This window comes from Salmo salar, chromosome 05 (assembly GCF_965601325.2).
Source record: "Salmo salar chromosome 05, fSalSal1, whole genome shotgun sequence".
In the NCBI taxonomy this organism is placed as follows: Eukaryota; Metazoa; Chordata; class Actinopteri; order Salmoniformes; family Salmonidae; genus Salmo; species Salmo salar.
In genome coordinates, this window is record NC_138295.1 from 12,018,694 (window position 1) to 12,036,432 (window position 17,739).

Here is a 17,739-nt window from a genome sequence, read left to right on the forward strand (position 1 = left end):
GGCCAGAGGAAAAAGTGGTTTAAAAAAAATCTGGGAAACGGCATCAGCTAGTCTGGATTCTGTCCAGAATAAAGGCTACCTGCCTGTTGAACTGGTCATCCTTTTTAATCAAATTGGCAGGACATAAAATGAGGCAAGATAATGTCAATTTTGAGACGTGCATTTCCATATTTTAGTATATGTTTTCATATTAATGTGAAATTCCTGTTCTTTTCAGTAGATTTCTCACAGAAACAAGCGTCTGATGATGTGAGACGTCAATGGAGCACATACCAATATTTTGATTTACAAAAGGCTTTCAAATTCAACTCGGTCCGTGTCATAAATGTAGCTTTTTGTGACCTGCGGAAACAACTGAAGACGACCACAAAATGTAAAATTCTCAAAAGTTGGGGTGAGAAACCGGCACCGCTCTGTCAGAGCTAAGTGCTTATTATCAGATGTATTACGTTACAAAATCCAACTTCTTGGATATGATGTTAATTATACAGTGCATTTGGAAAGTATTCAGACCCCTCATTTTGTTACATTACAGCCTTATTCTAAAATAGATTAAATGGTTTTTCCCCCCTCATCAATCTACACACTATACCCCATAATGACAAAGCAAAAACATATTTTAGCAAATTCATTAAAAATAAAAAACAGAAATATCACATTAACATAAGTATTCAGACCCTTTACTCAATAATTTGTTGAAGCACCTTTGGCAGCGATTACAGCCTTGAGTCTTCTTGGGTATGACGCTGCAAGCTTGGCACACCTGTATTTGGGGAGTTTCTCCCATTCTTCTCTGCAGATCCTCTCAAGCTCTGTCAGGTTGGATGGGGAGCGTCGCTGCACAGCTATTTTCAGGTCTCTCCAAAGATGTTTGATCGGGTTCAAGTCCGGGCTCTGGCTGGGCCAATCAAGGACATTGAGACTTGTCCCGAAGCCACGCCTGTGTTGTCTTAGCTGTGTGCTTAGGGTTGTTGTCCAGTTGGAGGGTGAACCCCAGTCTGAGGTCCTGAGCGCTCTGGAGCAGGTTTTCATCAAGGATCACTCTGTACTTCGCTCCGCTCATCTTTGCCTCGATCCTGACTTGTGTCCCATTTCCTGCCGCTGGAAAACATCCCCAAGCATGATGCTGCCACCACCATGCTTCACCATAGGGATGGTGCCAGGTTGCCTCCAAAGGTGATGCTTGACATTCAGGCCAAAGAGTTCAATCTTGGTTTCATCAGACCAGAGGACCTTGTGTCTCATGGTCTGAGTCTTTAGGTGCCTTTTGGCAAACTCCAAGTGGGCTGTCATGTCCTTTTACTGAAGAGTGGCTTCCGTCTGGCCACTCTACCATAAAGGCCTGATTGGTGGAGGGCTACAGAGATGGTTGTCCTTCTGGAAGGTTCTCCCATCTCCACAGAGGAACTCTGGCGCTCTGTAAGAGTGACCATCGGGTTCTTGGTCACCTCCCTGACCAAGGCCCTTATCCCCCGATTGCTCAGTTGGGCCAGGTGGCCAACTCTAGAAAGAGTCTTGGTGGTCCAAACTTCTTCAATTTAAAAATGATCAGTCCACTGTTCTTGGGGACCTTCAATGCTGTAGAAATGTGTTGGTACCCTTCCCCAGATCTGTGCCTTGACACAATCCTGTCTCAGAGCTCTATGGACAATTCTTTTGACCTCATGGCTTGGTTTTTGCTCTGACATGCACTGTCAACTGTGGGACCTTATACAGACAGGTGTGTGCCTTTCCAAATAAATGCCCAATCAATTGAATTTACCACAGGTGAACTCCAATCAAGTTGTAGAAACATCAAGGATGATCAATGGAAACAGGATGCACCTGAGCTCTATTTAGAGTTTCATAGCAAAGGATCTGAATACTTATGTAAAAAAAAAATTAAACGATTTAACCTTTATCTAGTTAAGAACAAATTCTTATTTACAGTGACGGCCTACACCTGCTAAACCTGTGCGCCGCCATATGGGACTCCCAATCACGTCTGGTTGTGATGCAGTCTGGAATCGAACCAGGGTGTCTGTAGTGACGCCTCTAGCACTGAGACGCAGTGCCTTAGACCACTGCACCACTCGGGAGCATTGTAAATAAAGGTATGCGTTTTATATTTGTAATAAATGTGCAAAAATGTCTAAAAACCTGTTTTTGCTTTGTCATTATGGGGTATTGTGTGTAGATTGATGAGGATCCATTTTAGAATAAGGCTGTAACGTAACTAAATGAGGAAAATGACAAGGGGTCTGAATACTTTCCGAAGGCACTATGTTCGATTAAGACCTCGCTGAACGATTCAGAACATGAATAATCATTTGTCTTGGTAAAATGTATTTTATAACATAAGGAAGTGAAATTTCATCACGAAAGCACGTTTTTCACCCACTCTGGGCAGTGAGTGGACACCCTTCAGGTTAGAATATATACTGCTCAAAAAAATAAAGGGAACACTTAAACAACACATCCTAGATCTGAATGAAAGAAATAATGTTATTAAATATTTTTTTCTTTACATAGTTGAATGTGCTGACAACAAAAATCAGCACTGGATTTGGAGTCACACTCAAAATTAAAGTGGAAAACTACACTACAGGCTGATCCAACTTTGATGTAATGTCCTTAAAACAAGTCAAAATGAGGCTCAGTAGTGTGTGTGGCCTCCACGTGCCTGTATGACCTCCCTACAACACCTGGGCATGCTCCTGATGAGGTGGCGGATGGTCTCCTGAGGGATCTCCTCCCAGACCTGGACTAAAGCATCCGCCAACTCCTGGACAGTCTGTGGTGCAACGTTGGTGGATGGAGCGAGACATGATGTCCCAGATGTGCTCAATTGGATTCAGGTCTGGGGAACGGGCGGGCCACTCCATAGCATCAATGCCTTCCTCTTGCAGGAACTGCTGACACACTCCAGCCACATGAGGTCTAGCATTGTCTTGCATTAGGAGGAACCCAGGGCCAACCGCACCAGCATATGGTCTCACAAGGGGTCTGAGGATCTCATCTTGGTACCTAACGGCAGTCAGGCTACCTCTGGCGAGCACATGGAGGCCTGTGCGGCCCCCCAAAGAAATGCCACCCCACACCATGACTGACCCACCGCCAAACCGGTCATGCTGGAGGATGTTGCAGGCAGCAGAACGTTTTCCACGGCGTCTCCAGACTCTGTCACGTCTGTCACATGTGCTCAGTGTGAACCTGCTTTCATCTGTGAAGAGCACAGGGCGCCAGTGGCGAATTTGCCAATCTTGGTGTTCTCTTGCAAATGTCAAACGTCCTGCACGGTGTTGGGCTGTAAGCACAACCCCCACGTGTGGACGTCGGGCCCTCATACCCCCCTCATGGAGTCTGTTTCTGACAGTTTGAGCAGACACATGCACATGTGGCCTGCTGGAGGTCATTTTGCAGGGCTCTGGCAGTGCTTCTCCTGCTCCTCCTTGCACAAAGGCGGAGGTAGCGGTCCTGCTGCTGGGTTGTTGCCCTCCTACAGCCTCCTCCACGTCTCCTGATGTACTGGCCTGTCTCCTGGTAGCGCCTCCATGCTCTGGACACTACGCTGACAGACACAGCAAACCTTCTTGCCACAGCTCGCATTGATGTGCCATCCTGGATGAGCTGCACTACCTGAGCCACTTGTGTGGGTTGTAGACTCCGTCTCATGCTACCACTAGAGTGAAAGCACCGCCAGCATTCAAAAGTGACCAAAACATCAACCAGGAAGCATAGGAACTGAGAAGTGTTCTGTGGTCCCCACCTGCAGAACCACTCCTTTATTGGGGGTGTCTTGCTAACTACTGCCTATAATTTCCACCTGTTGTCTATTCCATTTGCACAACATCATGTGAAATGTATTGTCAATCAGTGTTGCTTCCTAAGTGGACAGTTTGATTTCATAGAAGTGTGATTGACTTGGAGTTACATTGTGTTGTTTAAGAGTTCCCTTTATTTTTTTGAGCAGTGTATATAACAGGACACTGGCCAGGTTAGAGTGGGCCGCTGCAAACACCTACAAAAAACAAACAATTGTTCAGTCACCACCAAAATCCTGAAATTACACTTCCTTAAAGAGAACACTGAGCTGACGTGATTAAGAGTGTGGTGGGAAAAAAACAAGGGCCTGTAAACAGCATTCCTTAAACCCATTATGCCAGGTAAGAGAAGGGGAGGGAGAGATACTTTTCAATGCTACTTTCAATGCTTTCTTTGAGCATTCTGCCATAGTTATCCGTCTCACCTCCAGGGCTTTCCTGTAGAGCTGGACGGCGTCCTCAATGTTGCCCTGCTCCCTCTTGATGTTGGCCAGGTTGTTGAGAGAGTCTGCGTGGGTGGGACACAGCCGCAGAGCCGTGTTGTAACACTCCTCAGCCTCGGATACCTGGGAGAGACGGGGTTAAACCACACAGGGTTAAACCACACTCACGCATTCAAACAGACACACACATTCACAGATACAGACAGACACCCTCACACAGAAAAACATACATTTTCGTACAGACAGACGCCAAGGCCCAGACAGGGCCAACAGAAAGGGAGACCCACAACAGAGACAACAGCTACACAAACACTGCTAACTGAAAGCTGGAACCCATATCTGCAACCCTGTTTGTAGCTGAACATGGGATGTTTGCACTTCCCAAGATAATCTTTCTGTCTGGAGCAGTGTTGAAAGGGATGGCCTCTCAACAATCATGAAACAGACCAGCTAGAAGACCAGGGTGTCATGCATATCCATCTAACCACACCCAGTCTGATCTCCTCTCTGTATATGTGGAGAAACCCCCCCCCCCCCCTCATCTCCTAAATTAGGTCAAGGAAGGCACACAGGCATGGCATGCACGGGGCACAGACAGACAACTGCTGCGGCCTGCTGGGACCGTCATGCCCCTCACACTGGCAGTTGGGATGCAGAATAACGGAGCAGTCTCTCACTGCTTGGACACACACACCGTGTTCTTCCTTACATTGCCCTTCTCCTTGAGGGCGTTGGCCAGGTTACAGTAGGCGTCAGGGAAGTGGGGCTGCAGCTCGATGGCGCGGCGGTACGTGTCGATGGCCAGGTCGATAAGACCCTGCTCGTAGTAGACGCACGCCAGGTTGCCGTGGACGACGGCGTGGTTGGGGCTCAGGCTGAGGGCACGCAGGTAGCCAGCCACCGCTCTGAATGGTTGGAAAAAGAGAAGGGTGGGTAAACGCTAGTAATAATAAGTACTAAAGGCTGAGGACTCAGGTAGCCCAGCACCGCATGGATACAGAGGAGAGTAGAGCGGTACCAGTGATGTGTAGAGGAGAGGAGAGTAGAGCGGTACCAGTGCTGTGTAGAGGAGAGGAGAGTAGAGGGGTACCAGTGCTGTGTAGAGGAGAGGAGAGTAGAGGGGTACCAGTGCTGTGTAGAGGAGAGGAGAGTAGAGGGGTACCAGTGCTGTGTAGAGGAGAGGAGAGTAGAGCGGTACCAGTGCTGTGTAGAGGAGAGGAGAGTAGAGGGGTACCAGTGCTGTGTAGAGGAGAGGAGAGTAGAGGGGTACCAGTGATGTGTAGAGGAGAGGAGAGTAGAGCGGTACCAGTGCTGTGTAGAGGAGAGGAGAGTAGAGGGGTACCAGTGCTGTGTAGAGGAGAGTAGAGTAGAGGGGTACCAGTGCTGTGTAGAGGAGAGGAGAGTAGAGGGGTACCAGTGATGTGTAGAGGAGAGGAGAGTAGAGCGGTACTAGTGATGTGTAGAGGAGAGGAGAGTAGAGCGGTACCAGTGCTGTGTAGAGGAGAGTAGAGTAGAGGGGTACCAGTGCTGTGTAGAGGAGAGTAGAGTAGAGGGGTACCAGTGCTGTGTAGAGGAGAGGAGAGTAGAGCGGTACTAGTGATGTGTAGAGGAGAGGAGAGTAGAGCGGTACTAGTGATGTGTAGAGGAGAGTAGAGTAGAGGGGTACTAGTGATGTGTAGAGGAGAGGAGAGGAGAGTAGAGTGGTACCAGTGCTGTGTAGAGGAGAGGAGAGTAGAGCGGTACTAGTGATGTGTAGAGGAGAGTAGAGTAGAGCGGTACTAGTGATGTGGAGAGTAGAGCGGTACTAGTGATGTGGAGAGTAGAGCGGTACTAGTGATGTGGAGAGTAGAGCGGTACTAGTGATGTGGAGAGTAGAGCGGTACCAGTGATGTGGAGAGTAGAGTGGTACCAGTGAGTGTGGGAGAGTAGAGTGGGGGTACCAGTGATGTGTGAGGAGGAGAGTAGAGGGGTACCAGTGATGTGTAGAGGAGAGTAGAGGGGTACCAGTGATGTGTAGAGGAGAGTAGAGGGGTACCAGTGATGTGTAGAGGAGAGTAGAGTGGTACTAGTGATGTGTAGAGGAGAGTAGAGTGGTACTAGTGATGTGTAGAGGAGAGTAGAGTGGTACTAGTGCTACTGAGCTGTAGCTTCTCGTCAGGTTTCTCTTGTAAAATAAGTATTTGTTAAGATGGTGGTGTACTGGGTGGCCACCACCCAACTTGAATAAGTTACAAAAAAAATAAAAAATAATTACGTATCCGCTATGATTTCTTATAAAACGACAACTTTTTAACATCAGATGGGCAGTTAGCGCAATTCCAGCTTACACTTCAACTCATCTGCCCTGTAATTCCAACCCATTTTTTGGGCAAACCAAGAAGAAACAGATGTTAGAGGCTAGAGGGGATACTGCCGACCATCCCACCTGCGGGACACACTATTCAACAGCCAGTGAAATAGCAGGGCACCAAATTCAAAACAACAAAAATCTCATAATTCAAATTTCTCAAACATCCAACTATTATATCCCATTTTAAAGATACACTTCTCGTTAATCCAACCACATTGTCCGGTTTCAAAAAGGCTTTACGGCGAAAGCATAAAGTTAGATTATGTTAGGACAGCGCAGAAACAAGAAAAACCACAGCCATTTTCCAAGCAAGGAGAGGCGTCACAAAAACTAGAAATACAGCTAAAATTAAGCACTAACCTTTGATGATCTTCATCAGATGGCACTCATAGGACTTCATGTTACACAATACATCGATAAAGTTCATATTTATATCCAAAAACCCCATTTTACATTGGCCAGTAATGTTCAGAAATATTTTGCCTCCAAAAACTTCCGGTGAATGAGCACATCAATTTACAGAAATACTCATCATAAACGTTGATAAAATATTAAACTGTTATTCAAAGAATTATAGATAAACTTCTTAATGCAACCGCTGTGTCAGATTTCAAAAAAGCTTCACGGCAAAAGCACACTTTGCAATAATCTGAGTACTGCGCTCAGACAACATCAAGCAGTACAGATACCCGCCATTTTGGAGTCAAATAAAATCATAAATAGCATTATAAATATTCACTTACCTTTGATGATCTTCATCAGAATGCACTCCCAGGAATCCCAGGTCCACAATAAATGTTTGTTTTGTTTGATAAAGTCCATAATTTATGTCCAAATACCTCCTTTTTGTTCGTGCGTTCAGTCCACTACTCCAAATCCAGGAAGCGCGCCGAAATGTCACGACGAAAAGTAAAAAAAAAAGTTATATTTACATTCGTAGAAACATGTCAAACGATGTATAGAATCAATCTTTAAGGTGTTTTTAACATAAATCTTCAGTAATATTCCAACCGGACGATTCCAATGTCTTCAAAAATGAACTGGAACACAGCTAACGCTCACATGAACGCGCGCCACTGAACTCATGTCATTTTCTGAGTCATCAACTTCCAGGAGCTCTTGTTCGCTCAAGATTCACTGTAGAAGCCTCAAACAACGTTCTAAAGACTGTTGTCATCTAGTGGAAGCCTTAGGAAGTGCAAAATGAACCCTAAGTCACTGTACACTGGATAGGCCAGGACTTGAGAAACTACAAACCTCAGATTTCCATACTTTCCTGGTGGGATTTTTCTCAGGTTTTTGCCTGCCATACGAGTTCTGTTATACTCACAGACATCATTCAAACAGTTTTAGAAACTTCAGAGTGTTCTCTATCCAAATCTACTAATAATATGCATATCCTACCTTCTGGGCTCGAGTAGCAGGCAGTTTAATTTGGGCACGCCTTTCATCCAAAATGCCAAATGCTGCCCACTACCCTAGAGAAGTTTTAAGGCGACGGGAGAACCAGCCACCCTTTCCCTCAATTCTACTAGTCACTTGATAAGAGGGATGGATGACCTTTGATCGCGGATTTGCTACCAACGGGACTCTAGAAATGGCAATATTCTCTGCTCTTTTGAAACATGGCTCTCGGAAAAGATCCATTCCCTCACCTCTTCATCAACAACAACTGGTGTGCTGACTCGAGCATGGTGGAAGCACGACCCATTGTTCACCAGTCTTGGAATACACGGTAATATGCCAACCTTTTACCTCACGAGTGAGTTTTCAGTTGTCATCGTGACTAGAGGTCGACCGATTAATCGGAATGGCCGATTAATTAGGGCCGATTTCAAGTTCTCATAACAATCGGTATTTTTGGTCACCGATTTGCCGATTTTTTATTTATATATATTTTTTTTTCACCGCTGCTTCGAGGGTGACTGTTGTCGATGTGTTCCTGGTTCGAGCCCAGGTAGGAGCGAGGAGAGGGACGGAAGCTATACTGTTACACTGGCAATACTAAAGTGCTTATAAGAACATCCGATAGTCAAAGGTATATGAAATACAAATCGTAGAGAGAGAAATAGTCCTATAATTCCTATAATAACTACAACCTAAAACTTCTTATCTGGGAATATTGAAGACTCATGTTAAAAGGAACCACTAGCTTTCATATGTTCCCATGTTCTGAGCAAGGCACTTAAACATTAGCGTTCTTACATGGCACATATTGCACTTTTACTTTCTTCTCCAACACTTTGTTTTGCATTATTTAAACCAAATTGAACATGTTTCATTATTTATTTGAGGCTAAATTGATTTTATTGATGCATTATATTAAGTTAAAATAATCGTTCATTCAGTATTGTTGTAATTGTCATTATTACAAAACATTTAAAAAAAATAAAATAATAATTTATAAAAAAAATATATATATATATAAAAAAAAAACATTAAAAAAAATCGCCCCATTAATCGGTATCGGCGGTGTTTTGGCCCTCCAATAAATCGGTATCGGCGTTGAAATATCATAATCGGTCGACCTCTAATCGTGACTATTGTAAACATTCCACCTGAGGATAACTAAGAGGCTATAACCAAGAAGGAAAACTTACATCGAGGCTGGTTTTCTGTTTGCCGGCAATTTTAATTGTGCATCATTAAGATACACGATATCCAACTTCCATCAAGGTCTTCCTCACCACTAGGGGCAATAAAGGCCTAGACCATTGTCATTCTACTCACAAGCAAGCATACAAGGCACTCCCTCATCCGCCAAATCAGATCGTGACTCCATAGTCCTGCTTCCTGTTGACAAGCAGAAGCTCTAAACAGTAAATTACCGTAATTTCCGGACTATTAACCGCACCTACTGAATTAAAAAAAATATATATATTTTGAACATAAATAAGCCGCACATGTCTATAAGCCACAGGTGCCTACCGGTACATTTAAACAAATGAACTTTACACAGGCTTTAACGAAACACGGCTTGTAACAAAAAATTTAAAATTAGCAGTAAACAGTAGCCTACCAAGAAAGTCATTGCTCCAGACCAAGCTCCAGTGCAGCAGCTCTATTTCCTTTTCCAACAGCCAGATCAATCGCCTTCAACTTGAAAGCTGCATCATATGCATTTCTCTGTGTCTTTGCCATGATGAGGGTGACAAAATGACTACCGTAATCAGAATGATGGGAAGTTTGAGAGCGCTCGATTTAATGTAAACAGTAAACAAAAAAGTTGTTTGACCTTAACCCGTTCGGCAATTTCATTGGTCTAATGAAAGCTTCATGCCGCCAAAAAACTGACCACGTCACAGAATGTGTGTTTTTTTTTTGAAAGCGGGAAAAATCCATATATTAGCCGCGTCATTGTTTAAGCCGCGAGGTTCAAAGCCTGGGAAAAAAAGTAGCGGCTTTTATAGTCCGGAAATTACAGTACCAGTAACTTGTTCAGTTGAGAAATGGTCTCCAGAATCAGCAGAGACTATGCTATAGGAATGCTTTGCTTGCGCTGATTGGAATATGTTGTTTCGGGGCTCCACCGATAATGTCGGTGAGCTAACCAACTCAGTCACTGGCTTCATTAGGAAATGCATCGGCAACGTTGTCCCCACAGTTAAGGCTCGCTGCTTCACTAATCAAAAGCCCTGGACTAAACAGAGGTTGGCGCTAAACTAAACGACCACAGGGTTATCGCAGACAACCATGAGGCTACGCCTGAGAACAGGAACAAGTACAAGAAGTCCCGCTATGACCTCCGTAGAGTCATCAAACGGGCAAAAGGACAATAGGAATAAGGTGGAATCATATTACACAGGTGCCGAAGCCCCCATGTGACAAGGACTACAGTCCATTACGGATTACAAAGGAAGACTCAGCCGTGATCTGCCCAACGATACGCCTCCACCAGACGAACTCAATGCATTTTATGCACGCTTTGACAATAACATTGTGCCGGGTGTGAGAACCGCCACTGACCCAGAAGACTGGGTAATCTCGCTCTGAGGCAGACGTGAATAGTCTTTAACCGATGGTATTCCAGGGCGCGTTCTCAGAGCATGCGCAGAACTGGCAGGTATATTCACTGTAATTTTCAACCTCTCCTTGTCCCAGTCTGTAATCCCCACATGTTTTCAGAAGACCACCATCATTCCTGTTCCTAAGAACCCCAAGGCTTCATGCCATAATGACTACCACCCTGTAGCACTCACATCTGTAATCATGAAGTGCTTTAAGAGGCTGTTATGGAACACGTCAACTCCATCATCCCAGACCCACTCCAATTTGCATACCGCCCTAACAGATGCATAGACGACGCAATGTCAATTGTACTCAACACTGCCCTTCACCCACCTAGATAAGAGGAATAGCCATGTGAGAATGCAGTTCATTGACTACAGCTCAGCGTCCAACACCATTGACCCCTCCAAGCTCGTCATCAATCTTAGGACCCTGGGACTGGACACCTCCCTCTGCAACTAGATCCTTGACTTCCTGACGGGCCGATCCCAAGTGGTGAGGGTATGCAACATCACCTCTGCCACCCTAGCCCCCACTGTGACCTGGCAGTGTGGGGCAGGAAAAACAACCTCTCCCTCAATGTCAGTAAGACAAACAAGCCGATTGTGGACTACAGGAAACGGGGGGGTGGGGGTGAGCGCGCCCCAATCCACACCAACAGGGTTGCAGTGGAGCAGGTCGAGAGCTTCAAGTTTCGCGGCGTCCCAAAAAAATGGTCCACACACACGCAAGTCGTGAAGACGGCGCGACAACACCTCTTCCCCCTCAGGAGGTTGAAAAGGTTTGGCACGGGCCCTCAAAAAGTGCTACAGCTGCACCATTGAGAGCATCTTGACTGGCTGCATCACTACGTGGTATGTCAATAGCACCGCCCTTGATCGCATGGCGCTAGAGGGAGGTGAGGACAGCCCAGTACATCACTAGGGCCAAACTCCCTGCCATCCAGGAACTCTATATCAGGCGTTGTGAAAGCAAGGCCTGGAAAATCTTTAAAAGACGCCAACCACTCAAGCCATAGACTGTTCTTTCTGCTTCTGCAGCAGTCAACGGTACTGGTGCATCAAGTCTGACACCAACAGGTTCCTAAACAGCTTTATCCCCATGCCATAAGACTGCTAAATAGCTAACAAAATGGCTACACTGACTTTCTTATATTTTGCACTGTCTCTGCACACTCAGTATGGCTGGTGGCATTATTATGCTGGAGGGTCATGTCAAGATGAGCCTGCAGGAAGGGTACCACATGAGGGAGTATGTTGTCTTCCCTGTAACGCACAGCGTTGAGATACCCTGCAATGACAACAAGCTCAGTCCGATGATGCTGTGACACACCACCCCAGACTATGACGGACCCTCCACCTCCAAATCGATCCCGCTCCAGAGTACAGGCCTCGGTGTCACGCTCATGCCTTCAACGATAAACGCGAATCCGACCATCACCCCTGGTGAGACAAAACCACAACTCGTCAGTGAAGAGCACTTTTTGCTAGTCCTGTCTGGTCCAGCGATGGTGGGTTTGTGCCCATAGGTGACGTTTTTGCCGGTGATGTCTGGCGAGGACCTGCCTTACAACAGGCCTACAAGCCCTCAGTCCAACCTCTCTCAACCTATTGCGGACAGTTTGAGCACTGATGGAGGGATTGTGCGTTCCTGGTGCAACTCAGGCAGTTGTTGCCATCCTGTACCTGTCCCGCAGGTGTGATGTTCGGATGTACCGATGCTGTGCAGATGTTGTTCTACATGGTCTGCCACTGCAAGGACCATCAGCTGTCCGTCCTGTCTCCCTGCAGCGCTGTCTTAGGCGTCTCACAGTACGGACATTGCAATATATTGCCCTGGCCACATCTGCAGTCCTCATGCCTCCTTGCACGTTCACGCAGCTGAGCAGGGACCCTGGACATTTTTCTTTTGGTGTTTTTCCAGAGTCAGTAGAAAGGCCTCTTTAGTGTCCTAAGTTTTCATAACTGTGACCTTAATTGCCTACCGTCTGTAAGCTGTTAGTGTCCTAACGACCGTTCCACAGGTGCATGTTCATTAATCATTTATGGTTCATTGAACAAGCATGGGAAACAGTGTTCAAACCCTTTACAATGGAGATCTGTGAAGTTGTCTGGATTTTTATGAATGATCTTTGAAAGACAGGGTCCTGAAAAAGGGACGTTTATTTTTTTTGCTGAGTTTATACACCTGTTCTGAAAGGCCCCAGAGTCTGCAACACCCCTCAGCAAGGAGCACAACCAAGCAAGGGGCACAACCAAGCAAGCGGCACCATGAAGACCAAGGAGCTCTCCAAACAGGCCAGGGACAAAGTTGTTGAGAAGTACAGATCAGGGTTGGGCTCGAAAGAATATATCAGAAACTTTGAACATCTCACGAAGCACCATTAAATCCATTATTAACCTCTTACATCTAGACGTTCCGCTAGCGGAACACCTGCTCCAATATCCAATGATAGGCGTGGCGCGAATTACAAATTCCTCAAAAATACAAAAACGTCAATTTTTCAAACATATGACTATTTCACAGCATTTTAAAGACAAGACTCTCCTTTATCTAACCACACTGTCCGATTTCAAAAAGGCTTTACAGCGAAAGCATAACATTAGATTATGTCATCAGACTACCCAGCCAGAAATAATCAGACACCCATTTTTCAAGCTAGCATATAATGTCACAAAAACCCAGAAGACAGCTAAATGCAGCACTAACCTTTGATGACCTTCATCAGATGACACACCTAGGACATAATGTTATACAATACATGCATGTTTTGTTCAATCAAGTTCATATTTATATCAAAAAACAGCTTTTTACATTAGCATGTGACGTTCAGAACTAGCATACCCCCTGCAAACTTCCGGGGAATTTACTAACAATTTACTATATTACTCACGATAAACGTTCACAAAAAGCATAACAATTATTTTAAGAATTATAGATACAGAACTCCTCTATGCACTCGATATGTCCGATTTTAAAATAGCTTTTTGGTGAAAGCACATTTTGCAATATTCTAAGTACATAGCCCAGCCATCACGGGCTAGCTATTTAGACACCTGGCAAGTTTAGCCTTCACCAAAATCAGATTTACTATAACAAAAATGTTATTACCTTTGTTGTCTTCGTCAGAATGCACTCCCAGGACTGCTACTTCAATAACAAATGTTGGTTTGGTCCCAAATAATCCATCGTTATATCCGAATAGTGGCGTTTTGTTCGTGCGTCCCAGACACTATCCGAAATGGTAAATCAGGGTCGCGCGCATGGCGCAATTCGTGACAAAAAAAATTCTAAATATTCCATTACCGTACTTCGAAGCATGTCAACCGCTGTTTGAAATCAATTTTTATGCAATTTATCTCGTAAAAAAGCGATAATATTCCGACCGGGAATCTCCTTTTCGGCAAACAGAGGAAAAATCACAAAGACGGGGGCGGCCAGGGCATGCGCCTAAGCCCACAGTCCCTTGATCGGCCACTTGAGAAAGGCGATAATGTGTTTCAGCCTGGGGCTGGGATGACGACATTCAGGTTTTTCCCGGGCTCTGAGCGCCCATGGAAGACGTAGGAAGTGTCACGTTAGAGCAGAGATCCTTTGTAAAAGATAGAGATGGCAAAGAAGTTCAAGAAATGGTCAGACAGGCCACTTCCTGTAAAGGAATCTCTCAGGTTTTTACCTGCAATTTGAGTTCTGTTATACTCACAGACACCATTCAAACACCACAACAAACCTGCCAAGAGAGGGCCGCCCACCAAAACTCACGGACCAGGCAAGGAGGGCATTAATAAGAGGCAACAAAGAGACCAAAGATAACCCTGAAGGAGCTGCAAAGCTCCACAGAGCTGGGCTTTACGGAAGACTGTCCAGAAAAAAATAAGCAAACCCTTGGTGTTCGCCAAAAGGCATGTGGGAGACTCCCCAAACATATGGAAGAAGGTACTCTGGTTAGAAGAGACTAAAATTGAGCTTTTTGGCCATCAAGGATAACGCTATGTCTGGCGAAACCCAACACCTCTCATCACCCCAAGAACACCATCCCCCACAGTGAAGCATGGTGGCAGCATCATGCTGTGGGGATGTTTTTCCATCGACAGGGACTGGGAAACTGAATTGAAGGAATAATGGATGGCGCTAAATACTGGGAAATTCTTGAGGGAAACTTGTTTCAGTCTTCAAGAGATTTGAGACTGGGATGGAGGTTCACCTTCCAGCAGGACAATGACCCTAAGCATACTGCTAAAGCAACACTTGAGTGGTTTAAGGGGAAACATTTAAATGTCTTTGAATGGCCTAGTCAAAGCCCAAACCTCAATCCAATTGAGAATTTGTGGTATGACTTAAAGACAGCTGTACACCAGCGGAACCCATCCAACTTGAAGGAGCTGGAGCAGTTTTGCCTCGAAGAATGGGCAGAAATCCCAGTGGCTAGCTGTAATTGCTGCAAAAGGTGGCTCTACAAACTTCGGCGATGTCATTTACAAAATAGCCTCCAACTCTCTACTCAGCAAACTGGATGCAGTCTATCACAGTGCCATCCGTTTTGTCACCAAAGCCCCATATACCACCCACCACTGCGACATGTATGCTCCAAATCGGCTGGCCCTCGCTAGATAGTCATCGCCAGACCCACTGGATCCAGGTCATCTATAAGTCTTTGCTAGGTAAAGCTCCGCCTTATCTCAGCTCACTGGTCACGATAACAACACCCATCCGTAGCACGCGCTCCAGCAGGTGTCATCCACAAAGCCAACACCTCCTTTGGCCGCCTTTCCTTCCAGTTCTCTGCTGCCAATGACTGGAACAAATTGCAGAAGTCGCTGAAGCTGGAGACTAACATTTCCCTCACTAACTTTAAACATCAGCTATCCGAGCAGCTAACCGATCGCTGCAGCTGTACATAGCCCATCCAATCTACCTACCTCATCCCCATATTGTTTTTATTTACTTTTCTGCTCTTTTGCACACCAGTATTTCTACTTGCACATCATCATCTGCACATCCATCACTCCAGTGTTCATTTTCTAAATTGTAATTACTTGCTACTATGGCCTATTTATTGCCTTACCTCCTCACGCCACTTGCACACACTGTATATACTCTTTTTTTCTATTGTGTTATTGACTGTACGCTTGTTTATTCCATGTGTAACTGTGTTGTTTGTGTCGCATTGCTTTGCTTTATCTTGGCCAGGTCACAGTTGTAAATGAGAACTTGTTCTCAACTAGCCTGCCTGGTAAAATAAAGGTGAAAAAAAGAATAAAATTGACTTGGGGTGGTGAATAGTTATGCACGGTCAAGTTCTGTTTTGTCTTCTTTCTTGTTTCACAAGAAAAAATATTTTGCATCTTCAATGTGGTGCATGGGGTGATGAGAGGTGTTGGGTTTCGCCAGACATAGCGTTATCCTTGATGTTGTGTAAATCAAATGATACAAACCCCCTGAAAATCTATTTTAATTCCAGGTTGTAAGGCAACAAAATAGGAAAAATGCCAAGGGGGTGAATACTTCCACAAGCCACTGTAGATCTACCGCTTCTTAGACTTGCTTTCAATGAGAATGACAGATCTATAACTCACATTTCTGTGTGAACATGGTCAGGTCGCCCAGAGTTACATATTGCAGCTTTAAATAAAAACGCCAGAAAGTCAGATTACGTACAATTTATACTATCCATCCATCTATCTATATATCTATATATCTATATTTAAAAATATATTATATATCTATATTTAAAAATATATATCTATAGATATACACACCACACACTTACCGACAAGATACTATTACTACCCATACAAACCAGCACCAAGGAAGGCTCGACATACGCTCTACTCGCAGCAGAAACATTGGGTTCGTGTACTGCTGCTAATACTGCTGCTACTTTCATATGCATGATTCTGTGTTTGACTTTCTTAAAATGTAATTACAAGGCGTCAGAGTGTCATACCTAGGCTACGTCCGAAACGGCACCCTATTCCTTATATAGTGCAATTTTTGACTGGCGCCTATGGGCCCTGGTCAAGATTAGTGCACTACACAGGGAATAGGGTGCTGTTTGGAACACAGACCCTATTATTAGCCTAGGACTCACCAGGTGAAATTAGGATGATTAAAATTATAAAATGACATGAACAACGGAGTGTCTTCAGGTTTAACTGGTTATACCATGGGAAAAGTCACTGACCTGTCAAAGATGCGAGCCTCTTTCAGAACGTTGCCCAAGTTGATGTAGGCATCCAGGAAGTTGGGATCCAGAGTCACAGCCTGACAAATACCCATAAATCCATACATCATACACAACGAACAGGATAGACTGTAGTAGAAGTGTGTTAAACATTTCCTCCAAACACCAGTTGTAATGTGGACTATTTAAGTTAATATTCAGTTAAGCGTAATTAACACAATGCTTTGCATATTTATACATGTTCCCATTATGTAATCCACATGATTTCAAGTGTTCCATTTATGTCACGGGTTGGTCACTAGATGCAATTCTGGATGTTACTCATATCTGTTGATAGGGCCTGACGCCAGACTGCAGGTCCAAGGACACCGATTGTTGTTCTATTCTGTGGAACACTGATTGTGTAGATGGCAGCTGACCTTGTTTTGGCTTAGTGGTTCTGTATAATTAGGATAAGGGGCATCTCTGGTCGAAGGCCAAGTTAGACATTTCCTCTGCTCCTGTTGCAACTTGTATTAAACCAGATTGATTTGTGACTGAATATATCCAGCACTGGTCTTTTATTTTGTTCAGCCAAAAATCCCCTTTACTGTGTACCGTTCTTTCCCTGTTCACTGGTGTACACTCTACTAGGACTGTACTTAAAAAGTTCTCAGACATGAATAGCATTGTTTGTGAATTATCAAACGTTTCAGCCCAGATATGAACCCTTAGTCAGTCAGACTAGACTATCCTGGTCTGTCTTTTGTTTTTACATCATCGGCTCTGTAGAAAAGTCTTACCTTCTCAAAGTGGTGTATGGCCAACCATATCTCTCCCTGGGCGTTGAACACACAACCCAGGTTGCTCCAAGCCACCGCAAAGTTGGGCTGAGTCTCAATAGCCTTCAGGTAACACGCCTTCAATGGGTTAACAATCAAAACCAGAGGAAGAGGAGGAGAGGAAGAGTAG

At 44.8% G+C, this 17,739-nt stretch overlaps 1 protein-coding gene across 11 annotated transcripts in view; it reads right to left on the reverse strand.

Annotated features, from left to right (window-relative positions):
* Positions 1-17,739, reverse strand: part of LOC106604253 (UDP-N-acetylglucosamine--peptide N-acetylglucosaminyltransferase 110 kDa subunit) — a 42,580-nt gene that overhangs the window by 16,807 nt on the left and 8,034 nt on the right. For 6 of the 11 annotated variants that reach the window (XM_082975034.1, XM_082975036.1, XM_082975040.1 and 3 more), the window contains exons 5-8: positions 17,571-17,687; positions 16,789-16,868; positions 4,956-5,151; positions 4,229-4,369 (exon numbers count right to left, since the gene is read on the reverse strand). In XM_082975034.1, coding sequence (XP_082831160.1) covers positions 4,229-4,369; positions 4,956-5,151; positions 16,789-16,868; positions 17,571-17,687 — 534 coding nt within the window. Of the gene's footprint in view, positions 1-4,228; positions 4,370-4,940; positions 5,152-16,788; positions 16,869-17,570; positions 17,688-17,739 lie in introns of all 11 variants that reach the window. The other 5 variants (XM_082975033.1, XM_082975037.1, XM_082975035.1 and 2 more) reach the window with 1 other exon arrangement.